Raw genomic sequence first — 26,714 nt, forward strand, 5'->3', positions numbered from 1 at the left:
AATGTGCTTCCACCAAATTCAAGCACGTAACCATGTAACTTACCACTTAATGGCACACTAAATTTCAGCATGATAACAACTACAAATCCTTTCCCTCCAAAGTGCAGAACTAAACTAAAGATAGAGAACTTGATTTTGGAATCCATGCAAAGGCCCTTGGGCATTAGTGCTGTCTGTTTCTTGTCAATAACCTCCTGACATGGAGGCTGGACGTGATGACGTAATTGTGCAGGTGTTCTGCAACAGGTTTTCAGCAGTCAATCATGCACAAGGATATGTTAACCGAAAGGCAATATCCTAACTCAGCAGGAAATACTTTTTTCTCACACTTTTCTCCTTCAGCAATGTTGAAACATGTGTGAGTTCAATATTAATTAAATAAGGCGAAAATTATTCACTTAATCAATGGAAGAAAAATAAATGCCAACAACGTTTTTTTTGGGAGAAAAATAATTTATATACATATTTTTTTTAAAAAAAAATTGGTCAAATTTCATTGAAAAAGTCAAAAAAGGCATTATAATTGAAAATAGGCAGTGGGGTCCCAAATAGGCAAAATAGGCAAAATGAAAAAGCTTCTAAAACATTCGAAACAACATAAAAACCGTATATCCGGAAAATTTTTATCAATATATGCAGTAGATAAAAAGAGGCATTTTGCCAAACTTCCAGGCTCTAGTAATTATGTATACATGTAAAACCATATAAACTAAACACTAAACACACACACATACAAGGGGGGTGGACTTGCACCCCCTCATCGTCGAGGGAAGGGCATAATCGTATTTTGGTTGCGTGCTAAAAACGAGACTATATTTTTCCAAGTTATGTTTCGTTTTGAAAAAAATGGAAAAATATTTTTGCACTAGTTAAATGAACGTGGACTCAAGTTTCGATACCAGCAAGAACCTGTACGTGACAAAAAGATCCATGTGCAGATATGAATCGCAGACACATCTCCGCAAATCAAGTGTAAGGTGGAATTATCCCCTCAGAAATTCACCGCTTCGATTTTACAGACAGATGCGGTCAGTGTGAAACAATAAAGCCCACGTACCCCAATGGGAAGAAGGCAGAGAGCAGCCTAATTTTAAATCTCTTCTTTTCCATCTGCAACTACATTCTATGGATGCAAGGGCTCCAAACCAGGGGGGGGGGGGGCAGATGGAGCTTGTGCTTTCTAGGTAAAAAAAGTGAAGATGGAAAAAAATCCGGGACGAATGCGACACGACACGGTGGTCTAGTGGGTAGGGCATCTGACTGCCATGCGGAGACTCGGGTTCGATTTCCGTGGTTGGTGATCTAAGTCCGGAATTTTTCTGGCCTTATCCCTGCAAAAAGCAGCTCCTGGGCTCACCCAGCCTAAAATGAATGGGTACCTGGGGGCAACCCTAGGGGGTAAATGCAGCTGGTGCTGATCACATCACCTTGAAAATGTTCGAGATCGAAAATGTGTGGACTCTACCCCCACATACCTTAAATGTGCCTACATGGCATGGGTTAAAAAATAAAATTACATGTGAACATAACAATGAATGGTGTTACCTCTGAGGTCTAAAACTAAGCCATCAGCCTTGAACATGACATTTAAAGCAAACAGTGAACTTTTAATAAATCTAAATGGCCAAGAAATAAAAGTTCCTCCCTTGGTTGTTTCGCCTCTACCCACAAGTGCTTTCAGTATTGCCTGATGTTAAAAGCCACAGAGGAGGGGCAAGATTGTCTTTTTGCTCCCCCTCCCCCCAGTCACACCCTAAAAAATTAGACTACATATATTTCACCTTATCTTGGTTGTGAAGAATATTTGGAAAAATATTTTTGGACTAGATTTGTGAATGTGCACTCAAGTTTCTGTTAACAACAAGAAGCACGTGACATCGCAGCCAAGTCTCTGCAAATCAGGTATCCGCGTAGGAATTTGCTGCTGCATCTGTTTCCAGTTTTGCTTTCAAGACTGCCCCAGGTTTTGTACACTTGTAGGTACGCTTGCATATAAGAATGCACCGGGGAGGGGTACAGAGGACAGCTTAACTTTAATTTAGATCTTCCGGTGCACTTTCGGAACACGAGCTTTCTTTAGAGCCCCTTGCTGTCAAAGAGGTCATCGGCCATGAGAAAAGGTGCACCTTGTAAGTTCTTGGAAATTCAAGCCTAGGCTAATCTCACCTTCCCTTTCCAAATTTAGACTTGGTCAGACGAGCCGGTCATTGTTCAGAGTAGAATAGCTGCAGAAGGCATGTTTCGACATTTACTCTGCAAATTGTAGTGATGAGTTTGAATTTCCTTCTGCACCAAGCGATATAACTGTGCATATATAGTTTATATACGAGGGTGGTTTGAAAAGTTCTCGGAATGGAATAGAAAGAAACGACTTACAACAGTGAATTTTTTTTATTATTCAATGTAGTCTCCCTGTACACTAATGCACTTGGTCCAGCGATGTTCCAATGCCTTGATCCCATCTCGAAAATTAGATTCCTCCAGGCCTGTGAAATACGTGTCAACTTCAGCTATTAGTTCTTCCTTTGAAGAGAATCTCCGTCCACCGAGGAAACTTTTGAGTTTGGGGAAAAGATGGAAGTCTGAGGGAGCCAAATCAGGCGAATAAGGCGGATGTGGCAACAATTCGTAACCAAGTTCATGAATTTTTGCCATGCCAACGACACTTGTGTGAGGGCGCATTGTCCTGATGCAAGATGATTTTCTTTCTTGCCAAACCTGGCCTCTTTTCCTGTATCTTATGCTTTAGTTGGTCGAGGAGATTAGCGTAGTATTGTCCCGTAATTGTTTGACCAGTGGGAAGATAATCGATCAACAGAATCCCTTTCGCATCCCAAAACACTGACGCCATTCCCTTTCCGGCCGACCGCATTGCCTTTGCTTTCTTTGGTGGTGGTGAATCAACATGTTTCCACTGCTTTGACTGTTGTTTTGTCTCTGGGGTATAGTAGTGAACCCACGTTTCATCTGTCGTCACAAACCGGCGCAAAAAAATCTGTTTGGTTTCTATTAAAACGAGTCAAACATTGTTCGGACATGTCCACTCTGATGCGTTTATGGTCCTGTGTTAAAAGTCGCGGCACCCATCTTGCAGATAATTTTCTCATATCCAATTCAACTGTTAAAATGTGATACGCCCGTTCGGATGACATTCCTATAGCTTCAGCAATTTCACGCACTTTCAGTCGGCGATCCTCCATGACCAATTTATGCACTTTTTCAATAATTTCTGGGGTAGTAGCACATTTTGGGCGAGCACTACATGGATTATCTTCTAAGCTGTCCCGACCAAACTTAAACTCGTTTGTCCACTTTGTAACAGTTGAATATGAAGGAGCAGAGTCCCCCAGTGTGTTCAGAAAATCGGCATGAATTTCCTTTGCTTTCATACCTTTCTTTACGAAGTACTTAATCACCGCTCGAATCTCGATTTTTTTCCATCTTCACAAAGCACTGCACGGGAACAACTACAAAGTGACGTCTGCACCACAGATCTCTACCCAGAACACTGACGCGCCACGTGTTTATTAATAAAGGATGGCCTATTACTATGCGGGAACCTCGTTGTCCTAGCACTGACATCTGGTGGTGATTCCGAGAACTTTTCAAACCACCCTCGTACATTTAAATCATTTGCAGAAAATAGACCAACTGCAAGATCGCGCATCAGTGCACTGCAATTAGTCGCCTGATAGAGAATCAAGAGATTAGTAAGTTTTACTTCTCTCCTTAGGTTTTCTTTACTAATTTACAATTTCTGTGTGAAAGGATATAAAAAGACGAGACTAGAGACAGACTAGTATCGTTCTGGTACACCATCAGTTCTCTGCCCTTTTGGGCTTTAACGCTGCAAACTTTGGAGTGTATGAACGACCTCCTCTCGTGGGAAGGGAGAAACTTTCATTTGTTGGCCATTTAGATTTATTAAAAGTTTACTGTTTTATTTTAAACGTCATGTTTAGGGCTGATGGCTTAGTTTTAGACCTCAGAAAGAGGTAACACCGTTCATTCTTATGTTCACGGGTGATTTATTTTTACGTTGGGAGGTTAGCTTTAGGTGCCAAGGCAGGCCCGTAGCCAGGCAGGGGCCAGGGGGGACTCAGTCCTCCCTGGCATCATCGTCAGCCCCCCCCCCCCGGCATCGTCATCAGTCCCCCTTGCATTGTCGTTAGCACCCGGTCATTATATAAAACTATTGTATAATTTGTTTGTAGTGACAAGTGAAAATGTAGACAGCAGATATTATGTGGTTATAACTTGATCAAAGGACAAATTCACAGAACGAAGATCAGCTATCACATTCCTTCATCTTGTTTATGAACTGAAGCCTAAGTAGCGTAAAGTACAGGGTGTCTACAAATGATTGATAGCGGTTTCATGCTGTTACTGTACATGTATTATTGAACGTATCACAAAGTAACTTTGCAGTTTTGTAGAGAAACTCAACAAATTTTGTGACAAATTACAAGTTATGAAGTTTTCTGTTCACCGTGGCGCTGTTGAGCATATTCGTGACTTTCTAGAACTCAATGTTTTTGTGTAATCTCAAAATTTAGAGTTTACGGCTACTTCTTCTTCAGCGAACAATACATTACTGTATCTCGACATGTTAGAAAATTGGTTCATGCCACAGTTGGAGACAGACAGTGAGAACTTGATCCACCAGTTCCATCACAATGTCCACAAAATCTTAACCACCAGAGTATCAAAACGATGGAGCGGTTGTTGTGGAAATGATGTTCAACAACTGCTGTCATTGCCTCATGGTGATTTGTGTGTGTGTGTGTGGGGGGGGGGGTTATGTGAAGGATCTAGAGTTTGTGCCTCCATTACCGAGTGATCTAGCAGAACTGCGGGCTCGTATCATCAGTGCTTTTGATCGAATTGATAGGTACATGATTCATCATGTTTGGGAATAACTTGATTATAAAGTTTATGTCTGCAGAATCATGAAGAGGGGGCTTTTCGAACACTTGTAATGTGTCACAAAACGTGTTGAGTTTCTCTACAAAATTTAGAAAGTTCTTGCATAGCAAGGTAAAAATATTTTGTATAATTTGTTTGCAGTGAAGAGTGAAAATGTAGACAGCAGATATTATTTTGCTCACAACTTGGTGAAGGATACATTCACAAAACATAAAATTCGTCTAGTTTTTTAGCTGAAGTCGAAGTAGCGGCAGGGCCTCTCCGATGGCACAGTGGTAGCTTCGTCGCCTTGTTAACAAGGGGTACCAGGTTCGATACCCGGTGGAGGCACAAGTGGGTCGGATCCCACTTTAAACTGTAGGTCTAGTCCCGATTAGCCTTACTGTGCATAAAGTGTACTTAAAACAGCAAATCAATCAAGGGGCAAGTATTTAGAAGATTCTCTAGTCTATAGAATGTCCTTGCACAGTGGAGCTTCTTTATCCGTACATTTGCTGCCCCTGTTGCGATCTCCCGTTTAGACAGACAGACATCTGTGACTTTGACGTCATCATACACATTCCTTCCATATCTGCATGAAAGGTCAACAGTTCCTAAGTATTAGGAACGATGGGAAGTTTTATTCTTTCAGCTGGGGGTGTAATGTAGGGTAAGCACTATGATTGAATATTGTGCATTTTTGTATGATATAAATATCTGTATCATCAAAAGTAGTGTGTAGTATGTAATAAGGGATGATGTCAATAGCAATTAACACTTCAAAAGATATTTTAGAAGATACCTATAGAAAAATGTACAATTTGTGTGATATTTCTAAATTTTATATTAACTTAATGACACCCCCCCCCCCCCCACACACACACACAAATAATTCACCTTCATTTAACACTGTTAAATTTTTGAAAAATGGACTTGGTTTACAAAGCCACCCCCTTGATAATCCGTGAACCCCCCCCCCCCTGGAGATCAATTCTAGCTGCAGGCCTGTGCCAAGGTCGAGGCATAATAGATATTTTAGACTTCTCAGAGTTGGGGGGTAGTGGGGGAGGGGGGTCGCCTTCAGTCTTAGGTTCTTCTCTCAAATCTGAAACATCTAAGAGGGGCCATTGACATGAAAAGACATGTATAGCTCAGACTGATTTCATTCAAACGCAATACCAAGTACCTACCTGCTACGATAATTACAGATCAAAAATCTAATTTTGAAGCTCTTGGCGTAACGTGTCGACTTGCCCCTTATTTGACACCTCGGCCCTCTCCAGCCATGCACTATATTTGAAAGCTTTTGTTGCAAACTAAAGCCTAGAAATACTCTAAAATTACTGATAGTTTCATTTCTTAATCTTAATCTCTGATAACAGTCTGGGATTTGAAAATATCGGTAAAAGGTGAAAGAATTGTTTTGTTACGCCATTTTAGAATCAGAAATGTTTTATATGTTGAAATATAAAACATATAGCGTTTACCAAATAAAATATACCATATTGCACCAATCTCATCGACTGCCTTCGCGATCAGCCAAACATGGTAGAAAAGTGAAGTAAAATAAGCTAATGTATCATTAAATTATCTACTTTTAACTCTTTCATTCATGCAATTCTTCTTTAGTATATGACGTTTTTGTTAAAATTATACTAAGATTTATAAAATGATGAAATGGTAAATAAGAACACGGCCACAGGCAACTTTCATTACAACACATCAATCAGAAAGCTTCAGAAACATGGATTTTCTCAATACGTTTAGAGTGCCACACACGTAAATTTGCCGTTGCGTAGAAACGGATTTTCGTTTCGTCTCCCTCTCTCTTAGCATCATGTGTTCTACCCTGCTCGAAAACCTTCGCTATTGTTGCCACATTGTCATTCCATTCCTGGACACACTCGCGCAAACATCATTGAAAACAATTGAATAGCGCTCCAGCTCGCGGTTCCCCCCGTTCGGTAGGGACGCTAATGTGGCAATATAGCACGGCGTAGTGCTTGCTTCTTTTATGCAGTGCATGTTCATTGGCTAGCTAGTAACTAGTGTTGCCAACTGTAATAATGAAGCACTATTTCTGTCAAGGAAGGGAAAAGGCAGGTAAAGTGGCTGTGAGTTTTGTTGGATTGGAAGCACCATATTTTTATTTTATACTAAGTATTTGACCGGTTTGACGTTGTGTGCGTGTATTGCGTGTGTGTATGTAAAAGTGTGTGTTTGCTAATGAACGTTAAATTCCATAATGCCTCCAGTTCTGTCGAAGTTGAAATCAAAAACCTTCCATAGCCAAGCTCGGGTTCATGAAGGAGGAAGCCAGTCATGGTGTTAGCATCCCAATAAAGCATTTTGGCAAGAGAGCAGCGAACAGCAGCAACAAATTGTTCATATTTCATAATTTTGGAATTATTCAAAATAAATAAATGATGTGGCTCCAACATCATTTCAACTCTGGCTCCGGCACGTGTTCTTGTAGAAATTGCATAGAGGAGGCTGTCATTTTTGCTGCTTAATGCGATACATATTGTTTTCTGTGTTAAAATTGCCATGCTTTGATGGGTGACCAAGTTCATAGCAGGGCCGGCGGAAGGGGAGGGCGAACCGTCCCATCGCCCAGAGCGGCAAAATTTGAAGAGAAGAAAAAAATAAGCCTATTGAAAACTGTGATCGAGCGAGATATTCTTTGGCGCTGAATAGTATTGAAATAGCATAAGAAGTCTCATTATTTATTTTATATTTTGATGTTTTAGTTAGGAATATATTGATTTTCAATTTTCCGTTGCTGCGTAATGACCGGGGGGGGGGGGGGGGTCGAAATAGAGCGGCATCTGCCGCCACCTCCCAGGGAGGCAAAATGACTAGCGCCGGCCCTGGTTCATAACAAAAGAAAAAGCCGCGCAGCTTATCGTCTAGTGGCAGTATATGTACTTGTTATTGTTGTGGAAGCCGGCATCCTTTGTAAATGTACAACAAAGGCAACCGACTGTCGCCGATCTCAGAGAGGAAATAATAATACTGCTTCAGGAGGAGTGTTATGGTGCAATTGTAGCGGTTTAACACGTTGGCATGTTATTATCTGCCGTTGCAGTTCCATACCAGTGTATACGGGTTTTGGGAGTGAAAAGTTAGAACGCCACCAGTGCATTAATGCAATGAAAAATAATATATATATATTTTTTTATTTTGTTTGAAATCACTCAAATAAGGAATCGTATGAAGAAGTCTTCTTTGCAGCATTTTTGGTAATTTTACTTATGTGTTAGTTCATATTTTGCAAATTTTTAGTCCATATGTATGTAGCTACATACAAAGCCACTTGTTAGTACATATTAATCATAGTCCTGGTATAATGCATGACGTTTAAAACTCAACGTTAGATAGACCTGAATTCTCTAATTTTATTGTTGTACGTAACAGCTGTGCATCGGCGCACTGCAGCGATTTTTCTATCTGCTCCATTAGCAACACTGCTTCTTTAGTTGTTTTGCGCATCGCACGGCAGAATTATCTGCGCTGGACTCTACGCATGTACTTTGCATCCTTTTAAACGTAGTGCGTTTTCAGTTATGTTACTAATCATTAAAGGAATGCCTCAATACCATCATACTACACTGCATGCGAAGATCAAGTACCAGGCAGGGGTGGAAATTTGCAGTAAAGGTCGGAAGACCTAAAATTTCAGTTTTCGTGTATTAAGTGCCGTTTAATAGAATTATAAGTAATAAAATATTCCGTAATATAGGTCTCTGGGCCTTCTCTTATCTCCTATGAGTCTTCGCCACTGTGGATATTCATATATTCAATAAGTATAACAATAAAATAAAATAAGCTATTTAATAATAATTAATATATATATATATATATATATATATATATATATATATATATATATATATATATATATATATGGGGATGATATTGTAAAATCTGGTTGATAGATTTGAAAACCTGCCCCACTCCAAAATAAGTTCCGACGTCCCTGAGCAGAGAAATATATGACATTAAAGTGATGTCCGTGTGTAATACCGCCCTGAACAATGTTCACGCGTGAAGGCATGAGAGGACAATTTTGGCGAAATCTTACCAGGCCGAGGTCCTGAGTTAGCATCTGGTATACAGAAGATGGTGAAATCTTCAGTTCATTTGCTAATTCACTACATGTCCAACGTTGATCACTCTCCAGCAATCTGCAAAGTGCATCAAGGTGGTGTGGATCTGTTGTCGTTCGAGGGTCGCCAGCCAACATGTTCTTTTGCAGCTGATTCACGACCACTTTCAAATGCTTTGGCCCATCTGGCTACGGTATGATACGGTAAAGATGGTCCCCACATTCCTCACATAAGCTCTTGTGATTTTGGCATGCATTCCTTCCATGTGCAACCTAAAATTTGATGAATATTTGCTGTTCGTCACGCGTGAACATTGTTCAGGTGGTATTATATGAACACTTCACTTTAACGTCTTCTAACTACCACACAACAGTACTTTTCAGCACCAAACACCTACACACGATCCGTAGTACAAGACTAAACAAAACCTGATCGTCTTTTGTCCCAGCGACAACTGTGTTGCCACTACAAGAAAAATGGGCCTCGTATTACCTGGTATACCCAGACACATCACACAGGTGTTCACCATCCGAAGGGTGAGGGAGTATGAGGGCATGTGAAGGTGAAGGTGATATTGGGTTGAGAGGTTGATTCAAAATGAACACCTTTGTCGTCTATGGCCAGTCTACATGTGGATTTGGTATATCAGGGAGAGTAGATGCTGAATCATGATGTTTAGTTTAAGATTAATTTAAATTCCTTTGTCTTCAATCATTGTAAACACTATTTTCTCAGTATATTTAAGTAATCTATCCTGATACAGTGAATTGTTCCCTTGAACATTTCTACTTCAAAAGGTGGGAGGAGGATTTGTAAAATAGGAATACTGCATAAAATGATTTGAGTTCAATATTTAATATCAGATATTAGATTCTTCTAATCCTGTGCAATCTGATCAGAGTATGAGTTAGGTACTGATTCCAAAAGAATTGATTGATTTTTGTTGCATTGATTGTCTTGTACAGAAAAGTTAGGTAATCTCCAACTAAAAATGTCATATGTCTAATTCCAAATATAAAATGTTTTGTTTCATTTGTTAATTAATTATTGACATAAAAGAGAAGTAGGGATAAATTAATATGTTTATGCATTGCCATTACCAGCACTCACGGTCATTCTTTTGCACTGGAATGGTAGTTGCTTATTCCTTAGTCTGTGTAAGATATATACAGGGCACACACAAAAGAATGGAGCAGTTTCAAAAGTTAATAAAAAAGAACATTTCTCACGTTACACGGGCACAACATCCAAGTTTCTTATGCGTTAATTACAATTCTTCAATGTGTGTGCATCCTGGGTCACGCAACACACATCCACACGGTAATCAAACTCATCCCAGACTCAGAGTAGCATGTCCGCTGTAATGGCCTGCAGTGCATGTGTTATCCAATCACGAAGTTCATGGATGGACATGGACAATGGTGATACATAAAAGCTGCCTTTAACGATCCTCCAAAGAATGAACTCACATGGTGCAAGATCCGGCAAACGGGGTGGCCAAGGGAGAAGGTTGTTTGTCTCTGTTTGCAACATGTCTGATCCAGTGTTGTGGAAGAACACCACTGAGAAGCACTCATACATTTCTGTGAGAGGGAGGGAGGAGGAGTTGTACAATGTAATCGTCATAATTGGTATTCAGTCAGAACACCATGCATGCTCTTTAATCCACCAAGCTTTCTGAAACATTGGAAAATATGTGAACTACAGGCTTCCCCATAACTTTAACTAGCGACACTAGCACCACTGCTCCCATGCCAGGGTTTCAGATGTGTTGGTGGATATATAGTCACTGACTTCGGGAAATTCACTGAAATGCCTCATGCATTCTTCATTGATGTCATCAGACACGAGGTCAGCCAGGACTCGTGCCTATACACAAGCATCCATTTAACACAAACTGTCAGTACCATCAGGTTATATAATTCTCGTGTGGTTGTGTGTCTTTTTAAAACCGTGCAGTAAACTCATGCTGCAATGTAATTACAGATCTGGACACAGAAACTCCTGCTGACACACCATGTTGGAAACTGACCCCGCAACCTCGCAGTAAGCATGAGAAGTGAACTTCTGGTAGTGCATGAGTTGCCGATGCTGAGGGTGTATGTTTTACCCGTGTAAGGTGAGAAATATATTTATTATTAACTTTTAAAACTGTACCATTCTTTTGTGTATGCCCTGTATATAAATTTATTACATTGAAATAATATATTTCTCCATTAAAGTGTAGGGAGGTGATGAATTCATTTTTTATTGTTATTGTTTTTTGTATTATTTTCATTTTAATAAATAATAATTATTAAAGATATCACATTTCTGGTTTTGATGTAACTACTTTGAACAGATATTTTAAACTCATGAACTGCATCTTGTTCACTTACAGTCGGTGCAACAGAATGAAAACAAAAAATTGAACATCTTCGAAAGTTAAAAGTAAGAAAAAAGGATGGTCACTTTTTCAGTCAAGTCTTAGTTTTCACAACTTTTCCTTAAAATCCATTTACCCAAGAAACAAGAGTATGAGGCCTGAAAATTGAGACAGGTTAATCCATTGTAATTAATTAAGTTTAATAATAAGTTTGTCTCTACCTCTGAAATATGGTGGGAATGCATACCTCTGTTCCTCCCCTAATGATGCACACAGAAGCGTGCGGTAAGGAAAGGCGGGGCAAGCGCCGCTTGCGTTGTTTTTTAAAACACTTTTGATATCTTAAGTCCGTGTTTTTCAATGCCTTTATATACCTTAGAATGGAATTTATTTACTATAAGATATTTACATTACAGAATTTTCATTTCCCCTATTTCCTGTTCTATTGGCTTGAAACATAAACCGGCTGCACCCTTGACGACGTTGGGCGATGCGGTACGACTTACCGCGTTAGAAGAAGAGGGCTGCTCGCCTTTCTCCCCGCTTTTTGAGTGACTTATGCAGTTCTTGCATGGTCACTGTCCATTCCCGTTCACGAAGAAAAAAGGCCGAGGGCAAGCAACACCAAGACCGCATCTGTCTTTGGCAAGGGTGGTGGAAAGAATTCGTCCACACGGGCCACAAGTGTTGCTAACTTCCAGAATTTTCTGCGCATCTGTAGCACCACCTCACGCGGTACGATTTTCATGTTTGAAACTCTATAGTAATTAACAAATTACATTATGAAGCTAGCCAGTGATCACCAGTCGTGTGCTATTTATAAGAAATAAAATCACAGCCGGTACTTGAACATATCCGTCATGTAGTCAGTTACTCGGAAATATGGAGGGTATGTAACACTGAAACTGCAGGTAGGGTGAAACGGAAGAAGCGTGGGTGCTGGGATGCATGTTGTTTTTTTACTGTGATATTGTGCTGTGTTTTTCTGTTCTTCGTGTAGTGTTTTTGTACCTGATGTAAAAGTATGATTCTACATTGAAAATTTCCGCCATGGTTGACATACCAGACGAGCCATCGATTTGCGGTGTTGCAGGTAAGGACTTGATTATTAGGGGCCTTCTTTCAAAACCATTCAGTTCGAGAACATAAGGCGGAAAGGTTGGAGCTTGTGAAACATGAGCGGCCGTGTCCTGAATTGTTCATAACCAAACCAACTAAGAAAGATGGGAAAGTTTTCATTAGGCAGTTTAAAATATCTCAGTACAACAATATTATCTCGTTATGTGGCAGTAAATTATTTTGTTCGCCATGCGTTTTATTCAGTACAAATGTAGGACCATGGAACTCAGTGGCGTGCCCAAGGGGGAGGGGGGGGGGTTGATGTGGGTTTTCGCCTTGTATTCCTAAAAAAGAACGTCAAAAGTAGGAAAATATGACAAAATTAGGGCTGACTACCAAGAAAAAGTATAAATAACCCCTCCCTTTCGAAAATCCTGAGCACGCCACTGATGGAACTGTACAGGCTAGGGTGAGTGACTTGAGCAATTTTTATAATGCAGTGCAAAGACATGAACGTTCCCAGAATCACATCTGCGCTTGCATTCAGTAACTGGACAAGTCATGATTCATAATTCTAGCCAAGTAAGAAACCAAAACCCGTCCGTTTATTTAATATCAAAACTTTATGCTAATAGGATGTTTCTTACTTTCAGGGTTAAAGAAGAACGTAATTTAATTTATAGTTGCCCTCAAATGTCAGGTAAATCATAATTTTCTTCATGGTTGGAATTTAAAAGTTATATCGAAAGGCTGTTTTCCTTCTTTAAAAACCGTGCAGCGAAGATTTGATTTTACGGTATGTATGCACATCACACAGTCAAGCCCGATACGTCACCATTAAGCACATTATTGTAAATGGGGATGTGTCTAGGCCTATATTATATTTGAAATTGTTATAATTAACCGAAACGAAAAATTCACCCATCGCTTGCCTATCACGAAAGGTCACGGCACGCCCCTGGATGCACATGATTAATAAGATATTTTTTTAAAAATAAAGTTGGATAACTGGAAACATGGAGTAGGAGATCTTGACAAGCTAAAAATGAATCATGTAACCCTTCCTGAGTATGTAACACCATTTTAATTGTAAGTACAGTTGTAATGTACTTGTAGCTAAAACTAACACTAGTGTTTATGTACCTGTAAATAGACGAGGCTGGCCTTTCCTGTTGCGAGGTGATAGCCTGCAGCAAGGGCGATAGCGTTGCCTTCATTCGCTGCTATTACATGGTCTGTGGATGGGACTTTGTCTGTCATGTAGGCACAGAAATCTGCAAGGAAAACCCCACTGGAATGAAATATGACTACTTTCTGCGATAAATACATGTTAAAATATAATTGACAACTGAATGAATATATGGCTTGTATAACAGCGTTAGCATTTAAATATCTTGAACATAATAACAAAACAATTGACACTAAAAAAATCAATTATATTCCGATAAGACTATGATGAGAAATATTTGTGTTCTTAAAATTTGTCATCACCACTGTTGGATATTACAAAATAATGTAGTAAATGTTACAACTGAAATTATTTTTATTCTTGTTGTGACATTTCATCCTTTTTCCCCAGAAATTTGTCAATCTTGCACCAGAGGTTGAAGTGGGAGGAATGTTATTTCCTCAGTTAAGAAAATTTTCATAAAGCATCCCCCCTCATTTGCTTTCTTGTCTCCATTTTGAACCATAAAAACCTCCCTGCTCGTATCCCAAACCTAGATCAAGCATGGCTAGGAATTTCCATTTTGAGCGCTGGCTTACACTAGGTCCAGTTCTGATTAGCCCATCTGTGCATAAAGTTGACTTAAATTCAAACAATGTAGCATCCTAGGTCCTGTACATTCTATTATTATAACATTGTGTTGGTGATTTAAAAAAGCTACTGCACAATTGCAATTATTGTCAACATGTGGATCACATCCAGATAGCTTGACATATAAGTAATTGTGCTATTAACCCATTCCCTGTGGCGGAATAGACTCTCTAAAATTGGGCCTTTTTTACGGAGCGCCTATATAGAGACGGTATTAATTAATGGTTCTTGTATTCCGGCAAGTCATTTTTATAGACATCACTTTTTCGTGCTATTATTAGTTGATATGGGTTATTGACAATCAAAAAAATAATTGTTGATGCTTTCTAAGTTCCTGAAAAATATTCTTTGCAATATATGTAATTAGAGCTGCTTTAGTCTAGTAGGTAGGGTGTCTGAATGTCATGTGGGAGACCTGGGTTCGATTCCTCGAGTGGGTGTTGTGAGAGTTTGGAATTTTACAGGCCTAGTCCCTGCATAAAGTGGCTCTGGGGATAAGCCAACCTGAAATCAATGTGTAACTGGGGCCAACCCTGGAGGGTAAAGGTGGCTGGAGCATGGTGCTGATCACATCACCTCCAAAATGGCCGAGGTCGAGAATATGTAGTGGGGGTGTGGGACCCTAGCACCAAATCCCTAAATGTGCCTTCATGACATGGTGCTGTATGGAGGGGAACTTTACCTTTTACCTTACCTAATATGGAATGCTTATTTGCGGCAGAGTCTATATATACATTGTTTTCCTTAGCTTCATTTTGCGACAAGTATTCTTATATAGTTAGTTTCTTGCATTATTTGCGATGAAACAAATTTGCGGTTGCATCTATTTATAGAAGATTTCTTTTTGGTCACATTTCCCTTCAAGGTCACTGCAGGGAAGGGGTTATTAAGAAGTAGCAGTGGCAGATATTAAGGTGAAGTAGGTGCAGTGGCACTTCATTACATTATAATGTACAAAATGTTTTAATTAAACGATCCTTATCACATATATTAGTATTAAAAGAAACTCATTTGTGCATTGTAGTCTATTATGCAGTGCTTGCCCTTGGCAACAGCTTTTGCTGGACTGATCCATCTCAGGTGCAGAGCTCTAGTTGGAGAAGCACATATATGCACACAAAGGTAGCTGCTGTTACGTTTGTTGCCACAATAATCCTGTTTGGGCTGCAAGCTTTGCCATTACGAGACTAAAGAGCTGTTTGTAGAGAAAGCAAGCTCTTCACTTGGCCTTTGAGAAATTGAACCGAGTGTCCTGTGCCATTCTCTTTTGTGCAGTTTTAAGAGAAATATGAATCCTGTTTATGATTTAGTGTGTGTTTTGTTAGAAACCCCATTTTCTCATTGGAAAGATGAAGATAAGAAAGATGTTTACAGTGGGTTTTACATTATCCCATTTTTTGTACTAGCCCTTCAAACTCCAGACTCTGAGAAGTAGTACTGTCTTGTCCAACTGAACACAATCTTGACAATGCAGCTTTAACAGCAGCTCTCGAGGCCAAAACATAGTTATATTAGATAGAGTAGCCTCTTCCTTATTTATAGTTTTCTTTCAATTCTAGAACCTCGCATCGCAAAAGATGAAGTGGGTGAATATGATGATGGGACAGTTTGGGTATATGTATTGTTTATATTAACTATACAGAATTCACTTTCGAGGGACCTAATTTGTAAATGGGTTTCAAAATAGAACAATTCACGCTTGCCTCCATGGTGGAATGGTTAGCACGTCGTGCTACGATGCCAGAGGTCCCAGGTTCCAATTCAGGCCTGGGCATGGGTGTTCTTTGTGAATGTCCCTTCATCCTTTCATCACTTATCCTCATCTTCATGTTTGGCCAAAAGTGGCAGAAAAGCAAAGTAAAACTAACTATAATGTTTATCAATCAAAATAAACTAACTAACTTTTATCAAGCATCAATAGAACAATTCATTCAGTGTGGATATACAAAGGGCGTTCAATACATTTTGCACAGATGGTTATAATATTTTTATTAGCTGCAATATGATGATGAAATTTTAGGTGAACATACTTTGATCCTTTGGCTAGAAGACCATGTCACTCAATGTAGCCTCCCATCTGCTGTGACGCATCTTGTCCAACATTCTTTCCATGCCTTGAATGCACTTTGGTAAAATTCAGGTGGCTGACTTTTACACCATTGTTTCACACAAGAAATGAGGTTCTTGTCACTGTCGAATGTTTTTCCCCACAGGTGGGCGTTCAGACGACCTGACAGGAAGGAAATCCGAAGGAGCCACGTCCGGACTATAGGGAGGATGAGGGACGATTCCCATTCCCATTTTCATGATTTTTTGCTGTGTCATCATGGCTGTGTGAGGCTTGGCATTGTTAGGATGGATTTACGATGTGCTCTCCAGACCAAGAGACCGGAGCTGCAAGGTAAGGTCATCAAACTCCACCATGACAATGCCAAGCCTCACACAGCCATGATGACACAGCAACATCATCATATTGCAACTAATAAAAATATTATAACCATCTGTCCAAAACTTATTGAACGCCCTTTGTATTAACACCTTGAAGTGCTACTACACACCTTTGAGAAGGGAGTCTGGCACTCCACAGTAGAAGTCGATACCACATCTCCGAATGGCTTTGTAGAAGTCTGCTGGGTTCAGGAAATCTCTGACAAGCTCTGTCAAGTGTCCAGCTTCTTTATTCCTTAGCTGCTGCTCTTTTACTTGCTGTAAAATAGAGCAGAAACCACATTACCAAGCTACATAATTACAGAGTGCTTCAAACAATATAGGAGGGAGAATACAAGAGAGGTTTCCAACTCATTTTCATTTACAATGCTCTTTATTTAACATGCAATGTTAATTCGACATTATCTATTGTCTAGTGTTTTAACTATACTTATTCTAGCACTATGTTTGAAGAGAATACATTGTCTTCAGGTGAACCAATTTCTTTTTGACTGTGGTAGGGATCGAATCTACGATGGATCTGTGATTTTACTACAGATCCATTGCACTAACCAACTACTGCACAGCGACCCCCAGTATGCATCTTAAGCATGCATATTTATAATTTCCTGTTCCTTATTTCCTCAACTATGTCAGGATTCATGTTATCATGAATCAAATCGTACTGGTAGTCATTTGTCACATTTTGCATAGTTGTAACATTTTCATCATAAATTTTCCATAAATGAAACTAAAATTTAAGTGGGAGAATAACACATGCTGAGCCTCACCCGGTGAATACATTAATCTAGTTTATTAAATCCACAGAGAGTATACATAAAACAGAACACTGAAAATAGCAAATATGATCACAGGTTCACTGACTTGTTGTTGTCTTGTATCATATCAGAGATATAACATTAAAAAAAAAAAAATATGGTTATAATATACCCATTATATATACTGTAATTCACTAGTTTGTTATTTAGTAATTATAATACTGACCTGTTCAATATGATCGTAATATTTGTACAATATATCAGTGGCGTATGCTGGTTTTAACTAGTGGGTAATCTCCGACACTTGATTCATCCACCCACTCCTGAAGTCTCCCTGCAAATTTACCTCAACATCCATACAGGATTTATGAATATATGTGTGAAAAATTTTACCTTATTGTTGCGACCACTGTCGAATAATTGTTGTGATTGCACTTGCAGTTAATCTACGTTTGGAATTTCAAATGATAAAACAAGAGAATATAATAAATCTATAAGAAAAAACCTGTAACAAAGAATATGAAAGGAATGCGGTAGTGAAATAAAAACCCTCAATATTAATTTAAGTGTAAAATTCAAGTTACCCCAGTACCCAGTCACTCGTGCATTCCCGATTTTTGTTTTTATACACGGAAGTTTAAGTTCAAGATCTATGGTACAAGAGATGCTACTGACCTACCTACATTAACTATTTGAAATTTCTCCGGAAAAGATCCCGTTCCAAATATTTTCGCACGCAAATATTGTATTATATCCATTCATTGCCTTTAACTTCAGTGAACACAGCACTAGCACAAATACTAAACCACTAACAGCTAAACAAATATTAAATTCTCGAATCGCTACAACACGCATTCAATTCCCTGCGCCAATCTTCTATTGTGGTTCCTTCCTGCTTGACACAGAATTAAATTCCCTATGGATGTTGAAAAATTCCCTTTCTCAGCTTTATATTCCCTGCGATGCGCGAGGTTCTATAAGTTGGAATCATTGCGTTTTTTGTTTATATATTTTACATTCAAACATCTTTTATCATTATGATCATTGTTAATCTAAAGAGGGGGGAAAAGCAACTTAAATTACCTAATATATATGTGTACATATATATATAATTTATTTCTGATAGCCACCCAGCGTCGAATAACATGGGTACCTGGGGGAAACCCTGGGGGGTAAAGGCGGTCAGGGGCGTGATGCTGATCACATCACCCCCACTCATGACCGGATCAAGAAAGTGTGGGGCGTTACCCCCACACCCCCTATACGCCTTCATGGCGTGGTGCTAAGCACAGGGGAACACTTTACCTTTTTTTTTAGCTTTCCCCTTTAAAAATTATTAATTTCTGTGAAAGAAGTACTCTCACTGGTTTTGAAGGCTACAAAGAAAGTAATAACGCATTTTAAAATACAAAAATGAAAAAAGTAAGCATATAAATAGTTTAATTACTTCATTAATCGATTGATTAAACTGTTATTTGACGTCGCTTTTCTGCTACTTTTGGCTAATCACTACGAGTGATGATATGACATTGATGAAGGGACATTTACAAAGAAGACCCATGCCTAGACCGGTATTCGAACCCTGGAGCTCTGGTGTCGTAGGGAGCTGTGCTAACACTCCGCAATGGAGGTCGGTGTAATAGTTTTTTTTTCCTTTGACAATATCTGTTGAAATAGCAGAGATCAGGAAGACAGAAGCAAACGTAAAATGAGAATTTTCATAGAATTGGTTCGCAAATGTTGTTCAGATTTCTCTGTTTCTCGCGCATTTTCAGATGTATTTTCTCTTCTTTCCTTTTCAGTACGTAATTTGTGAACCCAAAACCTGTTTCCTGATAAATTTCCCTGTCGTAAACAACACAGCTCCTACGATACAAAGGCCATCGGGGAAGAATGGCAGAAGAGGGTGCCAGCCAAGGGAACGGCAAAGGCTCTGGGGTGGAGAGTGCGACCGATGGACTCTTTCCAGAAGGAGCTTACCCTTGCCACGGAATAACCGCGCCTGAGAAGCAGTGTTTCCTTCCCCTCCCGTCAAGGGTTTTAAAGGGAGCCGGTGGAATCTCACCCTGACGTCACCAGATTCCACCAGCTGGAGAAAAACCCTCACGGACATTCCGCGGCAAACGGTTGAAAACATTCGCGCGCTGGAAGCAAAGAAATATGTGATTCAAAGATTGGTTCGGAAGAATATTGCGAAGAAATAAAAAATAACTTTTTAAAAAATTATAGCCGGGTCATCTCCGATTACCTAGGTGACCCAGAGTATACGCCGCTGCAATATATGATCTGATGAACAGATGTGACTTCAATAAATCAGACTTAACCTGATTGTGAAATGTGTTGGTAACAATCCTAATGGCACAATATGGCACAAACTATTTTTTTAATCATGTTATCAATTTAGCATATAAAGGACTTGGTTTAATAACTCACTGCACGAAAGATTATTTGAACCTTAAAGCATTCAAACACCTATGTGTTTTGATTCTGAATTCAGTAATTCAGTACAAGCCTGTGGCAGGCATTGGGCAGGTAGTGTATTGGTCAGGGATTCCGAAGCAGTGAAGCATGATAACAAGTACAATATAATTAAATAATAATAAATTATTGGATAGGCTCGAGCCCCATGGGCCCAAGTAAGTTGGTACCACTGTACAACACATTCATTTGTATTGTAAAGTGAACAACGTTCCAATCTTAATTTTTTAAATGTGTAAACGAGCACACTATTTTGAAGTTCCTCTTGAGTTATTTTTATTTTGCTTTTTACAAACAAATACATTAATCAACTATTCAATTCTAAAATTATATATATATTTACAGAATAGTTTCTATGAGGAGCAAAGTAGCAAAATTAACAAATAAATGGGCCTGTTGAAACTAATAGTTCAGGAGGTAATGAATTTGTATTTAAGAACTTGAAGTATTTCAGTTTTTTTTTCTACAGGAACTTTCCAAGTTCGGATATTTTAAAGCTCAGTGTATGGCCACTTACTTGCTTTAGGTGTAAAATACTTTAAGTCAAGTGGAATTATATCAAAATAAATGTTAAATTAAAAGCAGACTGCATCATCAGTTTGAATTATGCAGTCAATTTTTAATTTTGCCAATCTTTGATGCTAAGCTTGAATATTGTGAAATTATTACCATTACCTGCTCCTGAAATTTGTCCCGGGTAGATGATGACGTTGAGAACGAGTTCACATCACTTGCAGCAAAAACTCGTAAAAGAGATGCAGTCCTTTCTGCTTGCACCAAAAATCTGCTTACTGCAAACATTTCTGATCCTATTATTTACTAAAGATAAAAACAAATAATTAGTAAAAAAATATACAATTTTTAACATAGTTTATTCTTTAGTGAAATAATAATAATAACCTGTGGTGCAAGAACCTTTGAGGGCCAGTGCCTACCTACCAACTGTCGGCCTCGCTCCCACCAGAGGTGGGAATCATTGAAGCAGTTACGGGGGTGATGTGTGGTCAGCAAGATGAACCCCAAGTCATTATTGAGGTTTTCCATGACTGGCCTATGCTACTCATTCGTTGCTCCCCAATTTCTTCACGATGGTGGATGGCCACCGGTCCCATACACAGGCCGAAATCTCAGGAGAAAAGTTGTAATGCTTCCCCCAGGACACTTGAAGCTGTGTGCTGGAGCTGGAGCACAAAGCTAGAGCACCTTAGACCGCATGGCCACACTGAAAATATTTATATGAGGGGGGGGGGCACAAGCCTCTGGAAAATGAATATCAGCCTAAAATTATAGAATTTCATTTTAGTTGTAGTAATTTGCATTAATTAATCATTGTTTTGTCACTGATATTTATTTTTCCTGTTTGATACCATGACGCCAAGCCCGCAGGATGAAACCTTGAGATTGTTGAACGATCTTTAAAGGCAGTAAAGCATATTTGGAAGACACCTTTCTCACTTTTTTTGAAAGCGGATCCTTTTCTTGTCGTCTTTTTAGCCTTTTAGAATCCTGATTCAGATAGGTGTTCACATGGATAGCATGAGGCCCTGCGCGGCGGCAGCAAACGTTGCACACCTTTAATGGCGGCCCTGTTTCAAAACGCGTTCGATAATGACACAAGTATCAGTAAAATCGAGACGAGTCCGAACGGCCAACATAGCACAGACCGGCATTGGCAATTTGGAAATGAGGCGTTGTCTGCACACATTAGCTTTAGCTCGTACATGAACGGAACGGTCAGAATGCCTCCCCGAGAATTAAAACCAGCTGTGGTCGTTTGTCCCCGGCGACAAGATGTTGGCCTTGAACGGCCAGTAAAACTTGAACCGCGCCTTGCAACCACTATCGTTAACTCCTCTTCTGATGAGCTCTTTTCAATCAGCTGTGGGATAGTCCAGTGCCGCGCCGACTGTTCACGAGTTTGCTGTCTTGCTATCCGAGAGTTGGTCACGTTCTTCATTTTGGGTGAGGCCCAGTGGCGTACGCAAGGAGGGGTTACGGGGTTTAAACCCTCCCTCCTTGAGCTTGTGAAATATTATGAAGAATGTTGTGAAAAAAAAATGGTCAATTTATCACAGTCAAAGATCTGCGACAATACTATAACTATTACTACTGCTACTACTACTACTACTAATAATAATAATAATTTGAATTATTATTTCCATGCAGCACGGAGAAAAGCACAGCATTCCAAACAGACACGTCTTTCAGTGAATGCCTTGAAAATAAATACGGATTCTTGAAAATAAATTATGAGGGCAACTATGATTTAAAAGAGAAAAAAGTTGCAACAATGTTCAATACACTGGCGTACGCAGGATTTTTTTTCGGGAGGGGATGGAATAGTAAACGTGTATAGCACATGGCTTCGTTTTTGAGGGCAGGATGCATAATAAAATATTTCGTAGTTTTGGAGCTTTTCAGTCTATTAAAATTGTATTCAAAGACAAAAATGCTAATCGGGACTCACTTGAAAAGAGGTTTCGCATTTTGATTTTTTAAAGTTCCTAACGGATTTTTATTTGAAAATTCTGATTTTCTCAAAATTTCGGTAGGGGCTGTAACCCCATCACCCCCCCCCCTACGTACGCCAGTGTTCAATGAACATGTATTTTTTTTTTGTGTGTGAACAACGAGAATTAACTAAAGTTCTTGGTTCGTTGCAAGCTTCTAATGTATACACGACAATAATGGAGTCAGCAGTCCGCCTTCCCATTGTTTACCTTGGCACGTTTGAATATGTCTCTTTAAATGTCTCACTTTGTTGACTAGACAATTATCCAAACGACAATAAGCTTAACTATTACAAAATGTTTTGTTGGTAAGAACAGCGAGACAATCCAGATGTGAATTATCAGAGACATTTATGCAGGAAAGAAGCCGGAAAAATTCCAACCAATTCCGGGAATCGAACCCGGATCTCCCGCGTGGTTGTCAAACGCTCCACCGACCAGACCACCGCAGCTCCTTGGATGAGTTCCATACTTTGATTATTTCAATTTATTTTAATATATTTTCTTGCTTTTATGGATTTTCTTCACACTTGAAATGTCTCACCTTGTTGACCAGACAATTATTTCGTAACAAAGAAACAAAAAATGCTCCCAGAATTTGATAAAAATCGAATGACTAGAAAGTAATTTCGTTCTATTGTTTTCATAAATACTATATTTATGTAGATCTCTACTACTTAATAGTAGTAGTGGTATTAGTAATATTATTAGTAGTAATGAGCTAATTAATTAAAAGTATTATTAATTAATTGTGAGTATTAGCCTATTATTTAATTAAAATATAATAAAACAATGGTAGTGTGAATTTGGAGAAAGTTCTAGAAATACCCCCCCTTGATAGAATCCTGCGTACGCTACTGGTGAGGCCGCCGTAACATCCGGCGCTTGGAACGCCTTTCTGGCAGTGACCCTCTGTTACCACGTTTACCTTCGAAGGAACTTACGGTCAAAGAAACTTGAGAGGGGAAGTGAGTGTATGGAGGGGAAAACGCGGTTGCAGCGACCTTTCGCTTTCTCCCCTGCTCTCAACGCTTTGCTCTACAGATTACAGGGACAGAGTGTAAAGCAAATTTTCTTTACTATGCAGTGGCGGCGATTAGGAGGTTTTGCCCCCGTACTATGCTAAACCTTATCTGCAAAGGGAAATATACTGTCTGCCCCCTAGTTCACCTTACCGTCCTCCAGTTTTGGAACCCAATCGCCGCCACTGTTGCTGTGTGACTTCTTCAGACATGAAATAGATATCTAGCTGATTATTTACAAACAAGACACAAATAACAAAGTCAATCCGTTAGTGGGAATTGTGAGCCTGTGCTGGGTGGTTGCATATATTCAGGATAAAATCCCGTTTTTCGAGCTTTCGTAGCGGCGAATTAAGGAGTTGAGTTATTGTTATAGTCCACTTTATGCACAAAATGACTGATCGGGGCTGGGCATACAGTTTAAAGTGTGATCCGAACCACTATGTGCCTCCAGCTGGTATCGAACCTGGATCGTAGCGTCAGACGAGCCACGAAGTAGAAAAACATTGTTAAGGAAATTTGTTTGTTTTAATGACCTCTATACGTTGTGAAATTCTTTGGCGTCACTTACAAGGGAGGTTATCTAAGTGTCCCCCTCCGATTTCCATGAAACTTGGCAGGTGTAGCAGGTGTATAGATGGGCCCAAAGGAAGAAATACGTGATTTTTGTTTCGGCTAAAAAACTGTTTTAGGGAGGCAAAACCCGCCTCAAATGTCAAGATGAGGACAAATTGAAGTGGGGATCTGATCCCTGTGTCCCCTTCCGATTTCCATGAAATTTGGCAGGTGTATAGAGGGACCCTATGCCATATTTACGTGGTTTCGGGGTCAGATCCCCACTTCAATCTCTCCTCATCTTGACATTTGAGGGGGGAGTTGCCCCCTAAAACAGTTTTTTTTTTTTTTTTTAGCTGAAACACAAGAACACGCATTTCTTCCTTTGTGCCCCTCTATACACCTGCCAAGTTTCATGGAAATCGAAGGGGGACACTTAGATAACCTTCCTCGTTAATACAACATATGCCTCGAGACCTGACCGAGAACGAGAAAAGTAGTTTGACCTCTTGTCAAGTCTCGTCTCGATACCACCCCTACAACAAGCCACCTCTCTATTTTTTTCCTCCGGAGTTCAGAAGAGGTATGGGGGAAAGGGCATTCAACGATATCATTACCTCACAATGGGACAACAGAACACGACGAGATAAGTGCATCTAAGATGAAGACTTCAAGGTCGTGATATTCGTTTCATGCCTGATAACGTGTCTTGTTTGGGGAATAACCGCAGGAACCACTTTCCTGCTACAAAACTTTCGAACTTTGCCTCCTTGATAACACATCGTCGCGAGAAACAGTCACTCATTCGCCAGAGCGAAGGGTGGTAAATCTGATAGAAGTTGGCACACTTTTCAACGACATACCCACGTGGTTTCTCTGTGAGAGAACAGTTGCTGAAGCTTCTTCTGTCACACACACTCGCGCCGAGTACCTTTCACACAATCAATTCCAGATAAGTGGAATCATTGACGAGCTCTTTCCTTGAAATTCTGTTATCTTTACCTCTGTTTTTTTTCACCATCTGTTCCCAAATGTTAGTGACAAGGGTCATTTGCAATCTGTTGTCATTATCAGCGGCGCAGGGCCGGGGGATACAGGGGTGCATGGCACATCTTAATCCTTTTCGTAGCAGCGTTATGAAGGTTCTGGGTTCGAATTTACTCTGCGTGTTTCATCATTCATCCTCGTCGTCCCGATTAACGTAAGTTCGTAGAAGGTTAAAAAAAAGTGCAGCCCTTTCCTATGCATTGTATCGGGCCATGAAGGCACAGAGACGGGTGAAGAGGCAAGACCTTCGACATTCTCGACTTAGCTACACTGCAGGTGATGTGAGCAACACCACGCTCCGGCCGTCTTAATCTCTCCCCGCGCCCCAAGAACCCATTGATGCTGGACGAGACCCAGAGCCGCTTTATGTAGGGACATGTCGAAGAACTGAACCCCGGTCTCAAGATGTTCTACCGACTGGGCTACCGTATTTGTCAAAGAAAATCAACGTAAGATAACCATGTATAGGCCTACGTTATGCAGAATAAACAAGAATCGAACAACTTTATGAAAGATATCGGGATGTCTCGAGAGATGTGGCGTTCAATGGATTACTATCTTCCTTCGTACAGGTTTTCTGCAAAACAATACGAACGTTCAATACGACGAAAATGTTCGACATTCAACAAATCAAGGTTAGTCCCATAATGTTTCTTAACTTGATACGCGAATTTCCACATCATCCGTATACGTAGATCGCCCATCGACTGTCCCAGGAGTCCGTATAGATCAAGTAAACGAAAACAAGTATAGTGAGGCCACCGTAACATCGCCCCCTGTTGCCACAGCCCATTAGACCTACCACTGCCCATTTTTTGAGCAAGAAGCGGTAACCTTTGAAACCCTCCACCCCGAAGTAGCCAACAGGAAAACAAGATTTTGTCAAAATAACAGTCCTGCGCTGTGAATGGAGGCCGGTTCTTATGCCGGCACTACTATAGTGACTCGCGATAAGAGTCGACCAATGAACGCATGAGAGGAAAATGGATTGCATGGAGGGGGCAACGCGACTGCACGCCGTTCCTCCACGTATTCCCGAGACAGACTGTAGGAAGTTGTTTCAAACTTCTGTCATACGATAGGAGAGCACTGTTGACAAAGCGATAACAGGTTCTGTTGTCTGCTAAATACTCGTTCCACTAGATTTTGCTCGCGAGCTAAGGTTGTAATTTGACAGGGGTGTCCTTATTCGTATCAGTTGGTCTCGGTTCAAATCTCAAGTACAGCACCGACTTTTCAATGCGTTTTATATCTATTTCGTGTACTCATCATTCATCCTCCTCGCCGTGATGTAGAGAAGCAGAAAAGTGGCGTAGAAGTAAAAAAAGGTCCTGCATACAAATACGATACACACTAAGACAATCGCACTGCACATGTCTTTACGCAAGACGTGCACGTAGTATTTGAGGTGCAAATTACACATTTTGCATGGTTGGAAAACATGCAGCTGTTGCATTGCTCGTCGGACGTGCTGAGTGCACAATCTCGCCACCGAAGGTTATGGGTTCGAGTCCTGACCGGGAATGCAATTCCTTCATGTTGGTCTCTTTCTTTATGAATTTCATCTAACCATCATTCATCCTCGTCGTGATTGGTTAGCACAGCGCGCTACGATGTCAAGGGTCCCGGATACGAATCA

At 40.0% G+C, this 26,714-nt stretch overlaps 1 protein-coding gene across 3 annotated transcripts in view; it reads right to left on the reverse strand.

The window, feature by feature from the left end:
- Positions 1-26,714, reverse strand: part of LOC146000035 (phosphonopyruvate decarboxylase-like) — a 70,996-nt gene that overhangs the window by 27,802 nt on the left and 16,480 nt on the right. For 2 of the 3 annotated variants that reach the window (XM_083137351.1, XM_083137349.1), the window contains exons 2-4: positions 20,611-20,760; positions 16,816-16,963; positions 13,582-13,712 (exon numbers count right to left, since the gene is read on the reverse strand). In XM_083137351.1, the coding sequence (XP_082993477.1) occupies positions 13,582-13,712; positions 16,816-16,963; positions 20,611-20,742 (411 nt within the window). In that variant the 5' untranslated portion in view covers positions 20,743-20,760. The remainder of the gene's footprint in view (positions 1-13,581; positions 13,713-16,815; positions 16,964-20,610; positions 20,761-26,714) is intronic. The other variant, XM_083137352.1, reaches the window with a different exon arrangement.

Source organism: Lepisma saccharinum, chromosome 16 (genome assembly GCF_977018435.1).
Source record: "Lepisma saccharinum chromosome 16, izLepSacc3.1, whole genome shotgun sequence".
In the NCBI taxonomy this organism is placed as follows: Eukaryota; Metazoa; Arthropoda; class Insecta; order Zygentoma; family Lepismatidae; genus Lepisma; species Lepisma saccharinum.